This window comes from Ambystoma mexicanum, chromosome 12 (genome assembly GCF_040938575.1).
Source record: "Ambystoma mexicanum isolate Mex_15411 chromosome 12, UKY_AmexF1_1, whole genome shotgun sequence".
Taxonomy (NCBI): domain Eukaryota; kingdom Metazoa; phylum Chordata; class Amphibia; order Caudata; family Ambystomatidae; genus Ambystoma; species Ambystoma mexicanum.
The window spans coordinates 522,798,401-522,816,952 of record NC_090936.1 but is presented as its reverse complement, the minus strand read 5'-3'; the positions used below and the strand labels follow the sequence as shown (position 1 = coordinate 522,816,952).

Below are 18,552 nucleotides of genomic sequence, written 5' to 3'. Positions count from 1 at the left end.
GTTATGATCTATGTGGAACCTTACATTGGTAGGGGTTCTTCCCTAATGAATGTTTATACAAATAAGTGACTAATGGGAAATTTGAGAGGACATTGCGCCATTTATATAGGTGATGTATTGATAGGTTGCAAAGGCAAGTGTAGGGGGGGAGGGGTTCTCCCTGCAGGAATCTTTTGAAAGTCATTGGCAAATAGTAACTTTTGCAGCTCACTGAACCAGTTGGTTGACCTACAGTTTTATTAAGGATTGTGTGCTTTGCCTTAAGGACTTTTTAGGACTTTTAGGGAATATGAGGGGCAGATGGTGTGCTTTAGAGCACATTGGGATAGAAAGAGTGTCTGCTTGGGTGGCCTCGCCCCATGGAATGGTTGGGGAAATGAGTGTTAAATATTACCTTCTAAAAGCGCGCTGAGCTGGTAAGAGAGATGGAACCTGGGTCGGAGTGGGAGAGGAAGTCTGGTAAGAGAGATGGAACCTGTGTCGGAGTGGGACAGGTGGGCTGGTGACAGAGATGGACCCTGGGTAGGAGTGGGAGAGGAAGTCTGATAAGAGAGATGGAACCTGTGTCGGAGTGGGAGAGGTGGACTGGTGAGATGGAACCTGTGTCAGAGTGGGAGAGGTGGGCTGGTGAGATGGAACCTAGGTCGGAGTGGGAGAGGTGGGCTGGTGAGAGAGATGACCCTGCCTCGGAGTGGAAGAGGTAGGCTGGTAAGTGAGATGGAACCTGGGTCGGAGTGGGAGAGGTGGGCTGGTAAGAGAGATGGAACCTGGGTCGGAGTGGGAGAGGTAGGCTGGTAAGTGAGATGTAACCTGGGTCGGAGTGGGAGAGGTGGGCTGGTAAGGGAGATGAAACCTGGGTCGGAGTGGGAGAGGCGGGCTGGGAAGGGAGATGGAACCTGGGTCGGAGTGGGAGAGGTGGGCTGGTAAGGGAGATGGAACCTGGGTCGGAGTGGGAGAGGTAGGCTGGTAAGTGAGATGGAACCTGGGTCGGAGTGGGAGAGGTGGGCTGGTAAGAGAGATGGAACCTGGGTCGGAGTGGGAGAGGTAGGCTGGTAAGTGAGATGTAAACTGGGTTGGAGTGGGAGGGGTGGGCTGGTAAGAGAGATGGAACCTGGGTCGGAGTGGGAGAGGTGGGCTGGTAAGGGAGATGGAACCTGGGTCGAAGTGGGAGAGGTGGGCTGGTAAGATAGATGGAACCTGGGTCGGAGTGGGAGAGGTAGGCTGGTAAGTGAGATGGTACCTGGGTCGGAATGGGCAAGGTGGGCTGGTAAGAGATGGAACCGGGGTCGGAGTGGGAGAGGTGGGCTGGTAAGAGCGATGGAACCTGGGTCGGAGTGGGAGAGTTGGGCTGGTAAGTGAGATGGAACCTGGGTCGGAGTGGGAGAGGTGGGCTGGTGAGAGAGATGGAACTTGGGTCGGAGTGGGAAAGTTGGGCTGGTAAGTGGGATGGAACCTGGGTCGGAGTGAGAGAGGTGGGCTGGTAAGAGAGATGGAACCTGGGTCGGGGTGGGAGAGGTAGGCTGGTAAGAGAGATGGAACCTGTGTCGTTGTGGGAAAGGTAGGCTGGTAAGAAAGATGGAACCTAGGTCGGAGTGGGAGAGGTGGGCTGGCAAGAGACATCGAACCTTGGTCGGAGTGGGCGAGGTGGGCTGGTGAGAGAGATGGAAACTGGGTCGGAGTGGGAGAGGTGGGCTGGTCAGAGAGATGACCCTGGGTCGGAGTGGGAGAGGTAGGCTGGTAAGAGAGATGGAACCTGGGTCGGAGTGGGCGAGGTGGGCTGGTGAGAGAGATGACCCTGGGTTGGAGTGGGAGAGGTAGGCTGGTAAGAGAGATGGAACCTGGGTCGGAGTGGGAGAGGTAGGCTGGTAAGAGAGATGGAACCTGGGTCGTAGTGGGAGAGGTAGGCTGGTATGAGAGATGGAACCTGGGTCGGAGTGGGAGAGTTGGGCTGGTAAATGAGATGGAACCTGGGTCAGAGTGGGAGAGGTGGGTTGGTAAGAGCGATGGAACCTGGGTCAGAGTGGGTGAGGTGGGCTGGTGAGAGAGATGGACCCTGGGTCGGAATGGGAGAGGTGGGCTGGTAAGAGAGATGGAACCAGGGTCGGAGTGGGAGAGTTGGGCTGGTAGGTGAGATGGAACCTGGGTCGGAGTGAGAGAGGTGGGCTGGTAAGAGAGATGGAACCTGGGTCGGGGTGGGAGAGGTGGGCTGGTAAGAGAGATGGAACCTAGGTCGGAGTGGGAGAGGTGGGCTGGCAAGAGAGATCGAACCTTGGTCGGAGTGGGAGAGGTGGGCAGGTAAGAGAGATGGAGCCTGGGTCGGAGTGGGAGAGGCGGGCTGGCAAGAGAGATGCAACTTGGGTCGGAGTGGGAGAGGTGGGCTGGTAAGAGAGATGGAACCTGGGTCGGAGTGGGAGAGGTGGGCTGGTAAGGGAGATGGAACCTGGGTCGAAGTGGGAGAGGTGGGCTGGTAAGATAGATGGAACCTGGGTCGGAGTGGGAGAGGTAGGCTGGTAAGTGAGATGGTACCTGGGTCGGAATGGGCAAGGTGGGCTGGTAAGAGATGGAACCGGGGTCGGAGTGGGAGAGGTGGGCTGGTAAGAGCGATGGAACCTGGGTCGGAGTGGGAGAGTTGGGCTGGTAAGTGAGATGGAACCTGGGTCGGAGTGGGAGAGGTGGGCTGGTGAGAGAGATGGAACTTGGGTCGGAGTGGGAAAGTTGGGCTGGTAAGTGGGATGGAACCTGGGTCGGAGTGAGAGAGGTGGGCTGGTAAGAGAGATGGAACCTGGGTCGGGGTGGGAGAGGTAGGCTGGTAAGAGAGATGGAACCTGTGTCGTTGTGGGAAAGGTAGGCTGGTAAGAAAGATGGAACCTAGGTCGGAGTGGGAGAGGTGGGCTGGCAAGAGACATCGAACCTTGGTCGGAGTGGGCGAGGTGGGCTGGTGAGAGAGATGGAAACTGGGTCGGAGTGGGAGAGGTGGGCTGGTCAGAGAGATGACCCTGGGTCTGAGTGGGAGAGGTAGGCTGGTAAGAGAGATGGAACCTGGGTCGGAGTGGGCGAGGTGGGCTGGTGAGAGAGATGACCCTGGGTTGGAGTGGGAGAGGTAGGCTGGTAAGAGAGATGGAACCTGGGTCGGAGTGGGAGAGGTAGGCTGGTAAGAGAGATGGAACCTGGGTCGTAGTGGGAGAGGTAGGCTGGTATGAGAGATGGAACCTGGGTCGGAGTGGGAGAGTTGGGCTGGTAAATGAGATGGAACCTGGGTCAGAGTGGGAGAGGTGGGCTGGTAAGAGCGATGGAACCTGGGTCAGAGTGGGTGAGGTGGGCTGGTGAGAGAGATGGACCCTGGGTCGGAATGGGAGAGGTGGGCTGGTAAGAGAGATGGAACCCGGGTCGGAGTGGGAGAGTTGGGCTGGTAGGTGAGATGGAACCTGGGTCGGAGTGAGAGAGGTGGGCTGGTAAGAGAGATGGAACCTGGGTCGGGGTGGGAGAGGTGGGCTGGTAAGAGAGATGGAACCTAGGTCGGAGTGGGAGAGGTGGGCTGGCAAGAGAGATCGAACCTTGGTCGGAGTGGGAGAGGTGGGCAGGTAAGAGAGATGGAGCCTGGGTCGGAGTGGGAGAGGCGGGCTGGCAAGAGAGATGCAACTTGGGTCGGAGTGGGAGAGGTGGGCAGGTAAGAGAGATGGAACCTGGGTCGGAGTGGGAGAGGTGGGCTGGCAAGAGAAATCGAACCTGGGTCGGAGTGAGAGAGGTGGGCTGGTAAGTGAGATGTAACCTGGGTCGGAGTGGGAGAGGTGGGCTGGTAAGGGAGATGGAACCTGGGTCGGAGTGGGAGAGGCGGGCTGGTAAGGGAGATGGAACCTGGGTCGGAGTGGGAGAGGTGGGCTGGTAAGGGAGATGGAACCTGGGTCGGAGTGGGAGAGGTAGGCTGGTAAGTGAGATGGAACCTGGGTCGGAGTGGGAGAGGTGGGCTGGTAAGAGAGATGGAACCTGGGTCGGAGTGGGAGAGGTAGGCTGGTAAGTGAGATGTAACCCGGGTTGGAGTGGGAGAGGTGGGCTGGTAAGAGAGATGGAACCTGGGTCGGAGTGGGAGAGGTGGGCTGGTGAGGGAGATGGAACCTGGGTCGGAGTGGGAGAGGTGGGCTGGTAAGATAGATGGAACCTGGGTTGGAGTGGGAGAGGTAGGCTGGTAAGTGAGATGGTACCTGGGTCGGAGTGGGCGAGGTGGGCTGCTAAGAGATGGAACCGGGGTCGGAGTGGGAGAGGTGGGCTGGTAAGAGCGATGGAACCTGGGTCGGAGTGGGGGAGTTGGGCTGGTAAGTGAGATGGAACCTGGGTCGGAGTGGGAGAGGTGGGCTGGTGAGAGAGATGGAACTTGGGTCGGAGTGGGAGAGTTGGGCTGGTAAGTGAGATGGAACCTGGGTCGGAGTGAGAGAGGTGGGCTGGTAAGAGAGATGGAACCTGGGTCGGGGTGGGAGAGGTAGGCTGGTAAGAGAGATGGAACCTGGGTCGTAGTGGGAAAGGTAGGCTGGTAAGAAAGATGGAACCTAGGTCGGAGTGGGAGAGGTGGGCTGGCAAGAGACATCGAACCTTGGTCGGAGTGGGCGAGGTGGGCTGGTGAGAGAGATGGAAACTGGGTCGGAGTGGGAGAGGTGGGCTGGTCAGAGAGATGACCCTGGGTCGGAGTGGGAGAGGTAGGCTGGTAAGAGAGATGGAACCTGGGTCGGAGTGGGCGAGGTGGGCTGGTGAGAGAGATGACCCTGGTCGGAGTGGGAGAGGTAGGCTGGTAAGAGAGATGGAACCTGGGTCGGAGTGGGAGAGGTAGGCTGGTAAGAGAGATGGAACCTGGGTCGTAGTGGGAGAGGTAGGCTGGTATGAGAGATGGAACCTGGGCCGGAGTGGGAGAGTTGGGCTGGTAAATGAGATGGAACCTGGGTCGGAGTGGGAGAGGTGGGCTGGTAAGAGCGATGGAACCTGGGTAGGAGTGGGAGAGGTGGGCTGGTAAGAGAGATGGAACCTGGGTCAGAGTGGGCGAGGTGGGCTGGTGAGAGAGATGGAACCTGGGTCGGAGTGGGAGAGGTGGGCTGGTGAGAGAGATGGACCCTGGGTCGGAGTGGGAGAGGTAGGCTGGTAAGAGAGATGGAACCTGGGTCGGAGTGGGAGAGTTGGGCTGGTAGGTGAGATGGAACCTGGGTCGGAGTGAGAGAGGTGGGCTGGTAAGAGAGATGGAACCTGGGTCGTAGTGGGAGAGGTAGGCTGGTAAGAGAGATGGAACCTGGGTCGGAGTGGGAGAGGTGGGCTGGTAAGTGAGATGGAACCTGGGTCGGAGTGGGAGAGGTGGGCTGGTAAGAACGATGGACCCTGGGTTGGAGTGGGAGAGGTGGGCATGGAATCCTTGAAGGCGTTCAGTCTAATAGATCGTATGGATTTTGGTGCATGTCGAATGCACTTTGCAAAAACCACAAATAATGCCAGCTAGGATCAGAAGACAATTCCAAGGAAAATGTTTGCTCTCAAGTTACATACTGTTTGTAATGGTACACAGCTTCCCATAGCATGCCCCATAGCCAATCCTTCTTCCTACTATCAACATCACTCCCAACTTCTAACATTGAACAAATCCTTGGCCGCTCCGCCTCATTGGAGTCCATACACGGATGCTCTCTGTTCCTTCAAAGTCCCATATCTAAGCACACTTCTTATCAGCACAAAAAGCCCCATGACAACTCGATAAAATGACAGCATGTAATGTCTTGTTCTTGGCCAATGGGGCTAATATCGAACTCAAGCAGCACAAAACCAGAGCAAATACTGGGGTTTCCACTGATGCTCATAAAAACGATTTAGGAACAGAGAACTCATCATAAACAAATTCAGCTTCTGACGGAATCGATATAGTTAGGGGAGCAAACGGCCTACGAACAAGTGATTTCACGCCCCACCATATGTTACTTACAGCAAGAGATGAGAAAACATGACGTTTTAAGGAAATGGCAGCACCATCAAAGAACTCTCCTCACATTCCTGGAAATAAATTGAGGAGAAGCCCCGTGGAGAAAACTGAGAGGCTGACATACAAGGCAACAAAGCAAGGACGGAGGCCATATGCTGTCAACAGTAGACTCGCCCTTTCTATGTCTGTTGGTAGAATAAAAGGCTGATTTATCTAGTTCTCAATTTCTCATTCCTAGACAATGCATCAAGCTCACCTCCCTTGTATCACTTCATACATCTGCGGTTTTTATTCACATGTGCGAGTGTCATTAGGTTCCTGGCCGTGAGGGGCCACATCCATTAATTTACCAACATCCATTAATTTACCAAATTAAGGCCCACCCCTTAAGATAAACCGTTTAGCCGCAGCGGCTGGCGGTGGCTAGCTTGCCCCTGCAGCAAGGGCCTCTTGCATCTCGCAAATCATCATTGTGAACCATGGTTTTCAGCAGTGGCATGTCGGGTGGCCCAAGTGGGGCATTGCCTTATGCAGGGGTGGCATGAAGTACGAGAGCAGGCACACATAATGATCATAGTTTAGGATAATGGGGTGGCACCTGTGGTGGCCAATCAGATTCCAGGGGTAGCACATGCCACCCCAGGCCACTCCCCGGACACGTCACTGGGGATTTTCAAGGTGTGCCATGCAGACTCGTAGCATCCCGCTGTGGGCCTGCAGGGCTTTGAGAATGAATGCCATTACATCTATAGCCGCACGTTACTTTTCCGGCTCTTACAAGAAAAGCAACATTTTTTGGCAGTGTTTGCAATTACCTAGTAATTTACATAGATATGTACCAGGTTTTCACAAGGCTAAATTCACACAGTAGTGTACACATGCAAACGTATGATACAGTAATACCCATATTTGCACAGGTCCAAAGATGCCACAGAAAATTATTCAAATATTTCCAAATTGCACATGCCATGTCACAACTCTCAATAAGCTTCACATTCCCAAAACATACATTGCTAGTTTCCACAAGCTCGGGAACATGTCTGGCTGGTTCTCTCACTCTATGTAACAGGTATAACCAAACTAGTGTGTCCAGTTCTCACAGATATTCCTAGTTCCCACATTCTTAGTGGAGAGAAACATATTTCCTTAGCAAGAAGAGAAGCAGACTGGCTTCCCATCCAGGAGCGCATCACATTCAAAACCCTATCCATCACCCACAAATGTCTCTCTAACGCAGCCCCCCTTTATCTCCCTAAGACCCACAAGGACGCTCTACACTGACCTCCTAATCTTACCCAAGGTAAAGGGATCTAAAGCCAGAAGCTCCAGTTTACCCTGCCTTGCTGCTAAACATTGGAACTCCCCCCCCCTCCCTTTCTGAGGATGGAAAAATCCTACTGGGTGTTCCGCAAAGCGCTCAAAACTCAGCTCTTCTGCTAACTCATAACACAATGCACCAGATCCAGTTCACCCCACTGTGTACATCTATAGCATCCTGCCACCCCACTGTACCCTCCTCAATGTGAGAACGTTTTTCACCTGTGCCACTTGTATTGTTGATGAAACCACAGTGTTAACATGTGCCTGTAACAGTGCCTCAATGCCTCTGGGTTGCATGCGTGCTATACAAATGAAATAAATAAATACATAAAATAAATGTTTCAATTATGCAAGGTCTCTCGTAATCAGCTGCATCTACGGCCAGTTTCTGACTACCTAGTAACATCCATGACTAGTCTTCACATGCACATGTGCAGATGCACAATGTTTACACATTGATGGCAGTCGATCATCTGCACAGAAACAGAAAGGAACACTTTTATTTTATTTGCCTTTTTGTGAAACCCCCCATACCTCTAACAGAAACCTCAAGCCCCTTTGCTAGGATGCAATGATTGGGAGCAATCCAACCAAACCAGTGTTGTTCAAAGATGGCCAGCGCGGCCAGTCTACCTGGGGAATTGGGGGGGTCACGCAAGAACATAGGCTGGCGACTGGCATGATCCAACCAGGCCACCCTGCTGCTAGGACCCTGATTATCTGGCTACCCAGATCTGAACAGTGTAGCGGATCCATATGGACCAAGCTGTAACGGGTAGAGTTTTAAGGGTGGTGCCAATGACCCAGAAGCTTAGTGGGCAATCCAATGCAGGAGTTAGTACACCCACCAAGAAGGTACTGGAAACATGGGAGGTGGCAGACACAAAAAGGTTGAGATCCGTTGCATTCACTTTCATAATCTATTAGCTAAAAGTATCTGTGCTCCACACGTGTTCTGTAGACTCCACATGTGTTCTGTAGATAGGGCCTTCATAATCTCACTTTCTTTGATTTTGGATTACTTTCTCCAATAGATGTTTGATTTTTGGTAGGCATCTGGATATAGAAAAGCATAGCAATTACACAAAATGTAAATGTCTCCGGTGCAGTGCTTTGCGGTGCAAACATCTCGGAAACAGTGTGTCCTAGGGCATTGAAAAGTGGGTTTCAAGGCCTTTTGAGATGTGTTGCTCGCATCAAGCCGCATAAAATGAGCGTTTTCCGGTCCTTCTACGACCACATTGATGTTTCGCCGACTTCAGGCAACCATTCTCATGTGCGAAGGGGCTGAAATCTGAAGTAAAGGATGGGGTGTCCAAATGCCATGTAGCCAGTAATGTCCAGAGGGCCCTAACAGTTAACTATGCCAAATTTGATGCAGATTGGTGTAACGGTGTGGAATTGTACAAGGAACAAAGTAAGAGATGTCGTGCTTTATATATAGAGATTTTCACCAACTCCATATCTATTGACAATTGGAGATTGAGGAGCAGCTGCATAATCTGTGCTATGATCTGCTGCATGGGCAAAATGATATCTTGTACACAACCGAAGGTGACTCTGGGATTGTAGAGCAAAATCAGCTTCAATATATAGAGGTGAAGGGCCTGGAAGAAGCAGCAGGAAATGAAGTCAGCTACAACAAGGATATTCATGACATTTGAGCAGTTTAATATAGACAACAACCCACCCAAGGAACCAATGAGGGCAGTTTTTTACATTGCACAAAAATGCAGAGCTTGCCTCCTTGGGGTACATGTTTTTGTTTTTTTGTTTTATTGTTTTGGTTTATATAAACCTTTACAAAAGAACTTTAAAAAAGAACCTTTCTTAAGACTTAAATACATACAATCATAAAAGGAAATAAAGAATAGATAAAAAAGAAACTTCTGTATCTCAATTCATAATAGCTATACATCAGTTCCTGCAAGAAAGAATGATATAAATGCTTACATCTACCAACCAAAACAGTTAAAATATTAAACAACAATGATTTTCATCATCTAAAAAAGAGCACAAACATTCCTCAAATAAGTAACCACTCTAATATTTAGATTATCTTCACAATTGTTTAACATTCTTGTCCAGATAAATTCCCTATTTACATTGGCAGTATCTTGTACATATTTAGCAAAGTACTTTACCCTTGCAGATTTTAATGTCAAACATACAAGTAATACATGTTGCAAGGATTCAACCATGCCTTCAACTCTACAAAATCTGCGCCACCTCCAGTCATATGAGTAGTTATTTCTAATAACATTAATTTGATTTGTTAAAATGACGTTAAACCTAAAACGCATGTAGCCATTTCTGATCTGTTTACAGGGATATTTGAGCAAGTATCTTTCCATGATTGGATACCATTTATAGACAGAGCAAGCTTGTCGATAAAATGAAGTTTCTGCAGTTTTGTTTTTAGTATTTATCCAGTCAAAGCCCATGACACTCTCTTTCACCCGCAATGGTTTGTTCTTTAGGGAGGTTACAGACATAGCCAACATTTTCAGACAATTTGAGGTCTCACCAGCCAAAGCTTGAGTAAACAGATTTCCAGTATCCTGCCCCGCATATGAATACAATGACCCTTCAATCCCTGAGTTGCACTTCCTCCATAGAGCTAATCTTTTCCATATCGCACATGCAGCCAGTGAGTTTAGTCCGAATTCATATCTAACCAATTCCCCTGGTATACATTTCGGTATAAAATAAAGAACTGTTTTCCATATGTAGCTCTCAATGTAAGACAGGTCAGCCTCCCAACTAATCGATTGAAATTCAACACCATAGGTTAAACGTGGAATGATTTTTTTTTCAAGTAAAATTCCCTGAGTGGAGCCATTGTGAATTTGCCATATTTCACCTCTAAGGCTCTCATTTGCCGAATGGCGATATCCGCCTTTAGTTTCAATTGAGACTTGAATAAGGATCTCGAGTTTGTGCCTGAAATTACAAAGCCCAAGTATTTAAACAAAGGCTTTGCTTTTAATTTATTATTACCACACATCCATGTGTAGGAGTTCTCCTTTTTATTGTCTCTACCAAGACGCACTATCACAGTTTTAGAGGGATTAATTTTTAACGAGAGTCCCTTAATAAAGTCCTCAAAGGCTTTAAGTAATCTTTGAAGACCTACCTTGGTTGTGTCAATAAGAAGGAAGTCATCAGCGTAAGCCATCCACGCAAGGTGAATGTTCGCAATTCTGGGAAGAAGAAGGCCTTTATTTGACAGGGCCACACCCGCACCACTTACATATAGATTGAAAATCGTTGGTGCCAACCTACACCCTTGGCGGAGTCCATTATACATTTTTAGTTCTTTCGACAGATTACCTTCTGAGTCCAGTCTTACCATCACACCACTATCGGTGTAGAAGGCCATTATTATGTCCATGAGAAACAGCTGCATTTTCAGAGTTATTAATATCTCCCACAATATAGCTCTATCAACAAGGTCAAAAGTAGAGCTTAAGTCCATTGATGCGACAAAGGTTGACCTGACACCCTTCCCCATGGATTGAGCTATAAGGCTATATATCATCAAGCCCCCGCAATCGGTCCCAGTCTGTTTCCTAAAGCCAGTCTGTCTGTTAAGTTGTGTGTCCCTAGGACGAGGCGTACCTGTATCTCCAGGAGTTTTGCGTGCCGAGGTAGCCAGGTCGTGGTAGATGTAGACTGGTAGCTGATGAAGTAAGTGACGCAAAGAACCGACCCCGGACCCGTCCTGTAATACAGGATTGAACTGGGGCCAGCTCCTGACGCCACGGATGACACTTCCCAATATTAACGTGGCGCCAGAACAGTGCAAGCACTGATCGGGAAGGTCGTCGATGTTACTGGCAAATACTGGCAAAGGATCCAAAACAGCTTTCCAGGATGGTGAAGTTTCGAGGTAGCCAGTACAGGTAAGCAGAATGTTCAAGGTACCAAAATGTGATTAGCAGCAAGTCCAAGGTACCAAGGTAGGAGGAAGTACAGGGATCCAAAGAAGCCGGAGAAGCGGGCCAGGACCACAGGAACCCCAGCACAGGCGGGCAACTCAGGCAATAGAAGGAGCAGGAGGGAACCAGGAGGAAGGGACCAGATAACACAGGAGAACAGGAATGGGGAGGGAAGAAGGCAGCCTGATCAGAAGAGGAAAAGGAAGGACCCAACCCAGGACCAGGATCAAGACCCAGAACCCCAGAATCAGGAAGCGAAGCGGAAGGGAACCAACCGCGTTGAGACGCGATGAAGAACTGAATCGGATCGCTTAAATAGCGGTCCTGTGTGAAACCGAGGCTTGGACCGCGCTGCAATGCGCATGCGCGAATGGATGCCGCTGCGCGAACGAGTCTTGGAACGCAAACTCGCTCGAACAGTTACGCGAACGGCACCCGTGCCCTACACGGGTCAGGACAGAGTAACTCCGCCGGGGAAATGTGCCCAGAGCGGTGCGACGTCTCCACAGCCTGAGACGTGGGTACAACTGCCAGGAACCAGCACGCCCCCTAGAGCCTCGTCGCCCCGCATAAGTAGGTGTTCTAACACTGTCTCAAGTCCAAGATGTTATTTTTCTCGATCCAAATCTGATGTCTCTTAAAACCAATGACGTAAACAGTTTAGATTCGGGGTCTGAAATGAGGATGGGCCTATAACTTGAGGGACATTGTCAAGAGCCCTTCTTAAATATGAGGACAATTATAGACACCCTCCACGATTGAGGGATGATTCTTGTAATTTGTATATTGTCAAATAAAACAAGCAATATTTTAGCCCAAGTCTCTGGGTCCCTTTTAAATACTTTGTTGGATAGATTATTAGGTCCAGGTGCACCTGAGTTTTTAGATTTCTTTATCGAATCAACAATGTCCCTCTCATTATATTCCAAAAGCCAAGGAGGATTACTTTTTGAGGTTACCACAGGCTCACTGCATTTATTACCATACAAATTAGCAAAGTGTCCCAACCACAAGCTTTCATTTATGGAATTTGAGAGTACATTTTCCTGACTCCTATCCATGTTATTAATTAGGCTCCAGGAGTTAGCCGTGTTAGAGCCTCTCAAAGCTTTTAACATGTCTTCACCATCACGGTGTGATCTAAAACTACGATGCTGCATAGACCAGTTTTTATATCTCTGTCTTATTTTTTTTCTTCATAGCAACTGTGCAAGCGATAGAGTGCCCCGCTTTAGTAATGTTTCGTATGTCCTTCCTCATCTTACGTTTGTGTTCCCAAACTTCTTTATCAAAACTATGGGTTTTGTGACTCCTATCTATCTTCTTTCCACCGAATAACACCTCCATTGTATGCAACAAACTACTAATATAGTCAGTAAACTGGGCCGGTGAATAGTTCTGCCCGCTGATAATGTGAGCAACTTTCATGATCTTTAAACAGTAAAGCATTGAATTTAGCATTTCTTTTCTCAGACCATCTTATTCTGTTGCCTGAACAATTCATATCCAGGCCGTGTTTGTAGGTCCTATTCACCATTGGCTGAGTGACAGAGTGAATTTCAATGGTGAGCATACAGTGATCACTAAAGTCATTTTCTTTGGTCTCAAACTTCCCTGAAAGCTTACAAAGACCACCTGAGCAAAAACTGTAATCAATGGTAGACTGGCATGATCCAACCAGGCCACCCTGCTGCTAGGACCCTGATTATCTGGCTACCCAGATCTGAACAGTGTAGCGGATCCATATGGACCAAGCTGTAACGGGTAGAGTTTTAAGGGTGGTGCCAATGACCCAGAAGCTTAGTGGGCAATCCAATGCAGGAGTTAGTACACCCACCAAGAAGGTACTGGAAACATGGGAGGTGGCAGACACAAAAAGGTTGAGATCCGTTGCATTCACTTTCATAATCTATTAGCTAAAAGTATCTGTGCTCCACACGTGTTCTGTAGACTCCACATGTGTTCTGTAGATAGGGCCTTCATAATCTCACTTTCTTTGATTTTGGATTACTTTCTCCAATAGATGTTTGATTTTTGGTAGGCATCTGGATATAGAAAAGCATAGCAATTACACAAAATGTAAATGTCTCCGGTGCAGTGCTTTGCGGTGCAAACATCTCGGAAACAGTGTGTCCTAGGGCATTGAAAAGTGGGTTTCAAGGCCTTTTGAGATGTGTTGCTCGCATCAAGCCGCATAAAATGAGCGTTTTCCGGTCCTTCTACGACCACATTGATGTTTCGCCGACTTCAGGCAACCATTCTCATGTGCGAAGGGGCTGAAATCTGAAGTAAGGGATGGGGTGGCCAAATGCCATGTAGCCAGTAATGTCCAGAGGGCCCTAACAGTTAACTATGCCAAATTTGATGCAGATTGGTGTAACGGTGTGGAATTGTATAAGGAACAAAGTAAGAGATGTCGTGCTTTATATATAGAGATTTTCACCAACTCCATATCTATTGACAATTGGAGATTGAGGAGCAGCTGCATAATCTGTGCTATGATCTGCTGCATGGGCAAAATGATATCTTGTACACAACCAAAGGTGACTCTGGGATTGTAGAGCAAAATCAGCTTCAATATATAGAGGTGAAGGGCCTGGAAGAAGCAGCAGGAAATGAAGACAGCTACAACAAGGATATTCATGACATTTGAGCAGTTTAATATAGACAACAACCCACCCAAGGAACCAATGAGGTCAGTTTTTTACATTGCACAAAAATGCAGAGCTTGCCTCCTTGGGGTACATGTTTTTGTTTTTTTGTTTTATTGTTTTGGTTTATATAAACCTTTACAAAAGAACTTTAAAAAAGAACCTTTCTTAAGACTTAAATACATACAATCATAAAAGGAAATAAAGAATAGATAAAAAAGAAACTTCTGTATCTCAATTCATAATAGCTATACATCAGTTGCTGCAAGAAAGAATGATATAAATGCTTACATCTACCAACCAAAACAGTTAAAATATTAAACAACAATGATTTTCATCATCTAAAAAAGAGCACAAACATTCCTCAAATAAGTAACCACTCTAATATTTAGATTATCTTCACAATTGTTTAACATTCTTGTCCAGATAAATTTCCTATTTACATTGGCAGTATCTTGTACATATTTAGCAAAGTACTTTACCCTTGCAGATTTTAATGTCAAACATACAAGTAATACATGTTGCAAGGATTCAACCATGCCTTCAACTCTACAAAATCTGCACCACCTCCAGTCATCTGAGTAGTTATTTCTAATAACATTAATTTGATTTGTTAAAATGACGTTAAACCTAAAACGCATGTAGCCATTTCTGATCTGTTTACAGGGATATTTGAGCAAGTATCTTTCCATGATTGGATACCATTTATAGACAGAGCAAGCTTGTCGATAAAATGAAGTTTCTGCAGTTTTGTTTTTAGTATTTATCCAGTCAAAGCCCATGACACTCTCTTTCACCCGCAATGGTTTGTTCTTTAGGGAGGTTACAGACATAGCCAAAATTTTCAGACAATTTGAGGTCTCCACAGCCAAAGCTTGAGTAAACAGATTTCCAGTATCCTGCCCCGCATATGAATACAATGGGCCTCATTAGGACCCAGGCGGATTTCGCGGTGCTAAATGCACCGCGAAGCATGGCGGAAAGCCGCCGATAGCGCCATGGGGGTTGGCGGATTTACCGCCCCATTCCGACCTTGGCGGGGCGGTAAATCCCCAATCCCCATTCTGCCCTTCCCCATTCCCATTTTTGCCCCATAGGGTATAATGGGAGTGGGGAAGGAGTTAATTACGCCACCGTAAAATACGGTGGCGTAATTAACAACGAGGTCCCGTAGCGCCATGGTTTTCTCCGCCTGGTAAAACCAGGCGGAAAAGGCCGCCATGGCGCTACGGGAACTCGTAGTATGGCGGAGAGGTACGCCATGCACTACGCTGGCGTAAAACCCTCTCCGCCAGGGTCCTAATGAGGCCCAATGACCCTTCAATCCCTGAGTTGCACTTCCTCCATAGAGCTAATCTTTTCCATATCGCACATGCAGCCAGTGAGTTTAGTCCGAATTCATATCTAACCAATTCCCCTGGTATACATTTCGGTATAAAATAAAGAACTGTTTTCCATATGTAGCTCTCAATGTAAGACAGGTCAGCCTCCCAACTAATCGATTGAAATTCAACACCATAGGTTAAACGTGGAATGATTTTTTTTTCAAGTAAAATTCCCTGAGTGGAGCCATTGTGAATTTGCCATATTTCACCTCTAATGCTCTCATTTGCCGAATGGCGATATCCACCTTTAGTTTCAATTGAGACTTGAATAAGGATCTCGAGTTTGTGCCTGAAATTACAAAGCCCAAGTATTTAAACAAAGGCTTTGCTTTTAATTTATTATTACCACACATCCATGTGTAGGAGTTCTCCTTTTTATTGTCTCTACCAAGACGCACTATCACAGTTTTAGAGGGATTGATTTTTAACGAGAGTCCCTTAATAAAGTCCTCAAAGGCTTTAAGTAATCTTTGAAGACCTACCTTGGTTGTGTCAATAAGAAGGAAGTCATCAGCGTAAGCCATCCACGCAAGGTGAATGTTCGCAATTCTGGGAAGAAGAAGGCCTTTATTTGACAGGGCCACACACGCACCACTTACATATAGATTGAAAATCGTTGGTGCCAACCTACACCCTTGGCGGAGTCCATTATACATTTTTAGTTCTTTCGACAGATTACCTTCTGAGTCCAGTCTTACCATCACACCACTATCGGTGTAGAAGGCCATTATTATGTCCATGAGAAACGGCTGCATTTTCAGAGTTATTAATATCTCCCACAAGATAGCTCTATCAACAAGGTCAAAAGTAGAGCTTAAGTCCATTGATGCGACAAAGGTTGACCTGACACCCTTCCCCATGGATTGAGCTATAAGGCTATATATCATCAAGCCCCCGCAATCGGTCCCAGTCTGTTTCCTAAAGCCAGTCTGTCTCAAGTCCAAGATGTTATTTTTCTCGATCCAAATCTGATGTCTCTTAAAACCAATGACGTAAACAGTTTAGATTCAGGGTCTGAAATGAGGATGGGCCTATAACTTGAGGGACATTGTCGAGAGCCCTTCTTAAATATGAGGACAATTATAGACACCCTCCACGATTGAGGGATGATTCTTGTAATTTGTATATTGTCAAATAAAACAAGCAATATTTTAGCCCAAGTCTCTGGGTCCCTCTTAAATACTTTGTTGGATAGATTATTAGGTCCAGGTGCACCTGAGTTTTTAGATTTCTTTATCGAATCAACAATGTCCCTCTCATTATATTCCAAAAGCCAAGGAGGATTACTTTTTGAGGTTACCACAGGCTCACTGCATTTATTACCATACAAATTAGCAAAGTGTCCCAACCACAAGCTTTCATTTATGGAATTTGAGAGTACATTTTCCTGACTCCTATCCATGTTATTAATTAGGCTCCAGGAGTTAGCCGTGTTAGATCCTCTCAAAGCTTTTAACATGTCTTCACCATCACGGTGTGATCTAAAACTACGATGCTGCATAAACCAGTTTTTATATCTCTGTCTTATTTTTTTTCTTCATAGCAACTGTGCAAGCGATAGAGTGCCCCGCTTTAGTAATGTTTCGTATGTCCTTCCTCATCTTACGTTTGTGTTCCCAAACTTCTTTATCAAAACTATGGGTTTTGTGACTCCTATCTATCTTCTTTCCACCGAATAATACCTCCATTGTATGCAACAAACTACTAATATAGTCAGTAAACTGGGCCGGTGAATAGTTCTGCCCGCTGATAATGTGAGCAACTTTCATGATCTTTAAACAGTAAAGCATTGAATTTAGCATTTCTTTTCTCAGACCATCTTATTCTGTTGCCTGAACAATTCATATCCAGGCCGTGTTTGTAGGTCCTATTCACCATTGGCTGAGTGACAGAGTGAATTTCAATGGTGAGCATACAGTGATCACTAAAGTCATTTTCTTTGGTCTCAAACTTCCCTGAGAGCTTAAAAAGACCGCCTGAGCAAAAACTGTAATCAATGGTAGACTGGCATGATCCAACCAGGCCACCCTGCTGCTAGGACCCTGATTATCTGGCTACCCAGATCTGAACAGTGTAGCGGATCCATATGGACCAAGCTGTAACGGGTAGAGTTTTAAGGGTGGTGCCAATGACCCAGAAGCTTAGTGGGCAATCCAATGCAGGAGTTAGTACACCCACCAAGAAGGTACTGGAAACATGGGAGGTGGCAGACACAAAAAGGTTGAGATCCGTTGCATTCGCTTTCATAATCTATTAGCTAAAAGTATCTGTGCTCCACACGTGTTCTGTAGACTCCACACGTGTTCTGTAGATAGGGCCTTCATAATCTCACTTTCTTTGATTTTGGATTACTTTCTCCAATAGATGTTTGATTTTTGGTAGGCATCTGGATATAGAAAAGCATAGCAATTACACAAAATGTAAATGTCTCCGGTGCAGTGCTTTGCGGTGCAAAAATCTCGGAAACAGTGTGTCCTAGGGCATTGAAAAGTGGGTTTCAAGGCCTTTTGAGATGTGTTGCTCGCATCAAGCCGCATAAAATGAGCGTTTTCCGGTCCTTCTATGACCACATTGATGTTTCGCCGACTTCAGGCAACCATTCTCATGTGCGAAGGGGCTGAAATCTGAAGTAAGGGATGGGGTGGCCAAATGCCATGTAGCCAGTAATGTCCAGAGGGTCCTAACAGTTAACTATGCCAAATTTGATGCAGATTGGTGTAACGGTGTGGAATTGTATAAGGAACAAAGTAAGAGATGTCGTGCTTTATATATAGAGATTTTCACCAACTCCATATCTATTGACAATTGGAGATTGAGGAGCAGCTGCATAATCTGTGCTATGATCTGCTGCATGGGCAAAATGATATCTTGTACACAACCGAAGGTGACTCTGGGATTGTAGAGCAAAATCAGCTTCAATATATAGAGGTGAAGGGCCTGGAAGAAGCAGCAGGAAATGAAGACAGCTACAACAAGGATATTCATGACATTTGAGCAGTTTAATATAGACAACAACCCACCCAAGGAACCAATGAGGTCAGTTTTTTACATTGCACAAAAATGCAGAGCTTGCCTCCTTGGGGTACATGTTTTTGTTTTTTTGTTTTATTGTTTTGGTTTATATAAACCTTTACAAAAGAACTTTAAAAAAGAACCTTTCTTAAGACTTAAATACATACAATCATAAAAGGAAATAAAGAATAGATAAAAAAGAAACTTCTGTATCTCAATTCATAATAGCTATACATCAGTTGCTGCAAGAAAGAATGATATAAATGCTTACATCTACCAACCAAAACAGTTAAAAT

At 46.9% G+C, this 18,552-nt stretch overlaps 1 protein-coding gene across 1 annotated transcript in view; it reads left to right on the top strand.

Moving 5' to 3' along the window:
* LOC138514504 (uncharacterized) overlaps window positions 1-18,238 on the top strand; it is a 222,183-nt gene extending 203,945 nt beyond the window's left edge. The window contains exon 10 of the mRNA XM_069629978.1: window positions 18,129-18,238. Coding sequence (XP_069486079.1) covers window positions 18,129-18,238 — 110 coding nt within the window. The remainder of the gene's footprint in view (window positions 1-18,128) is intronic.
* Window positions 18,239-18,552: the final 314 nt, after the last annotated feature.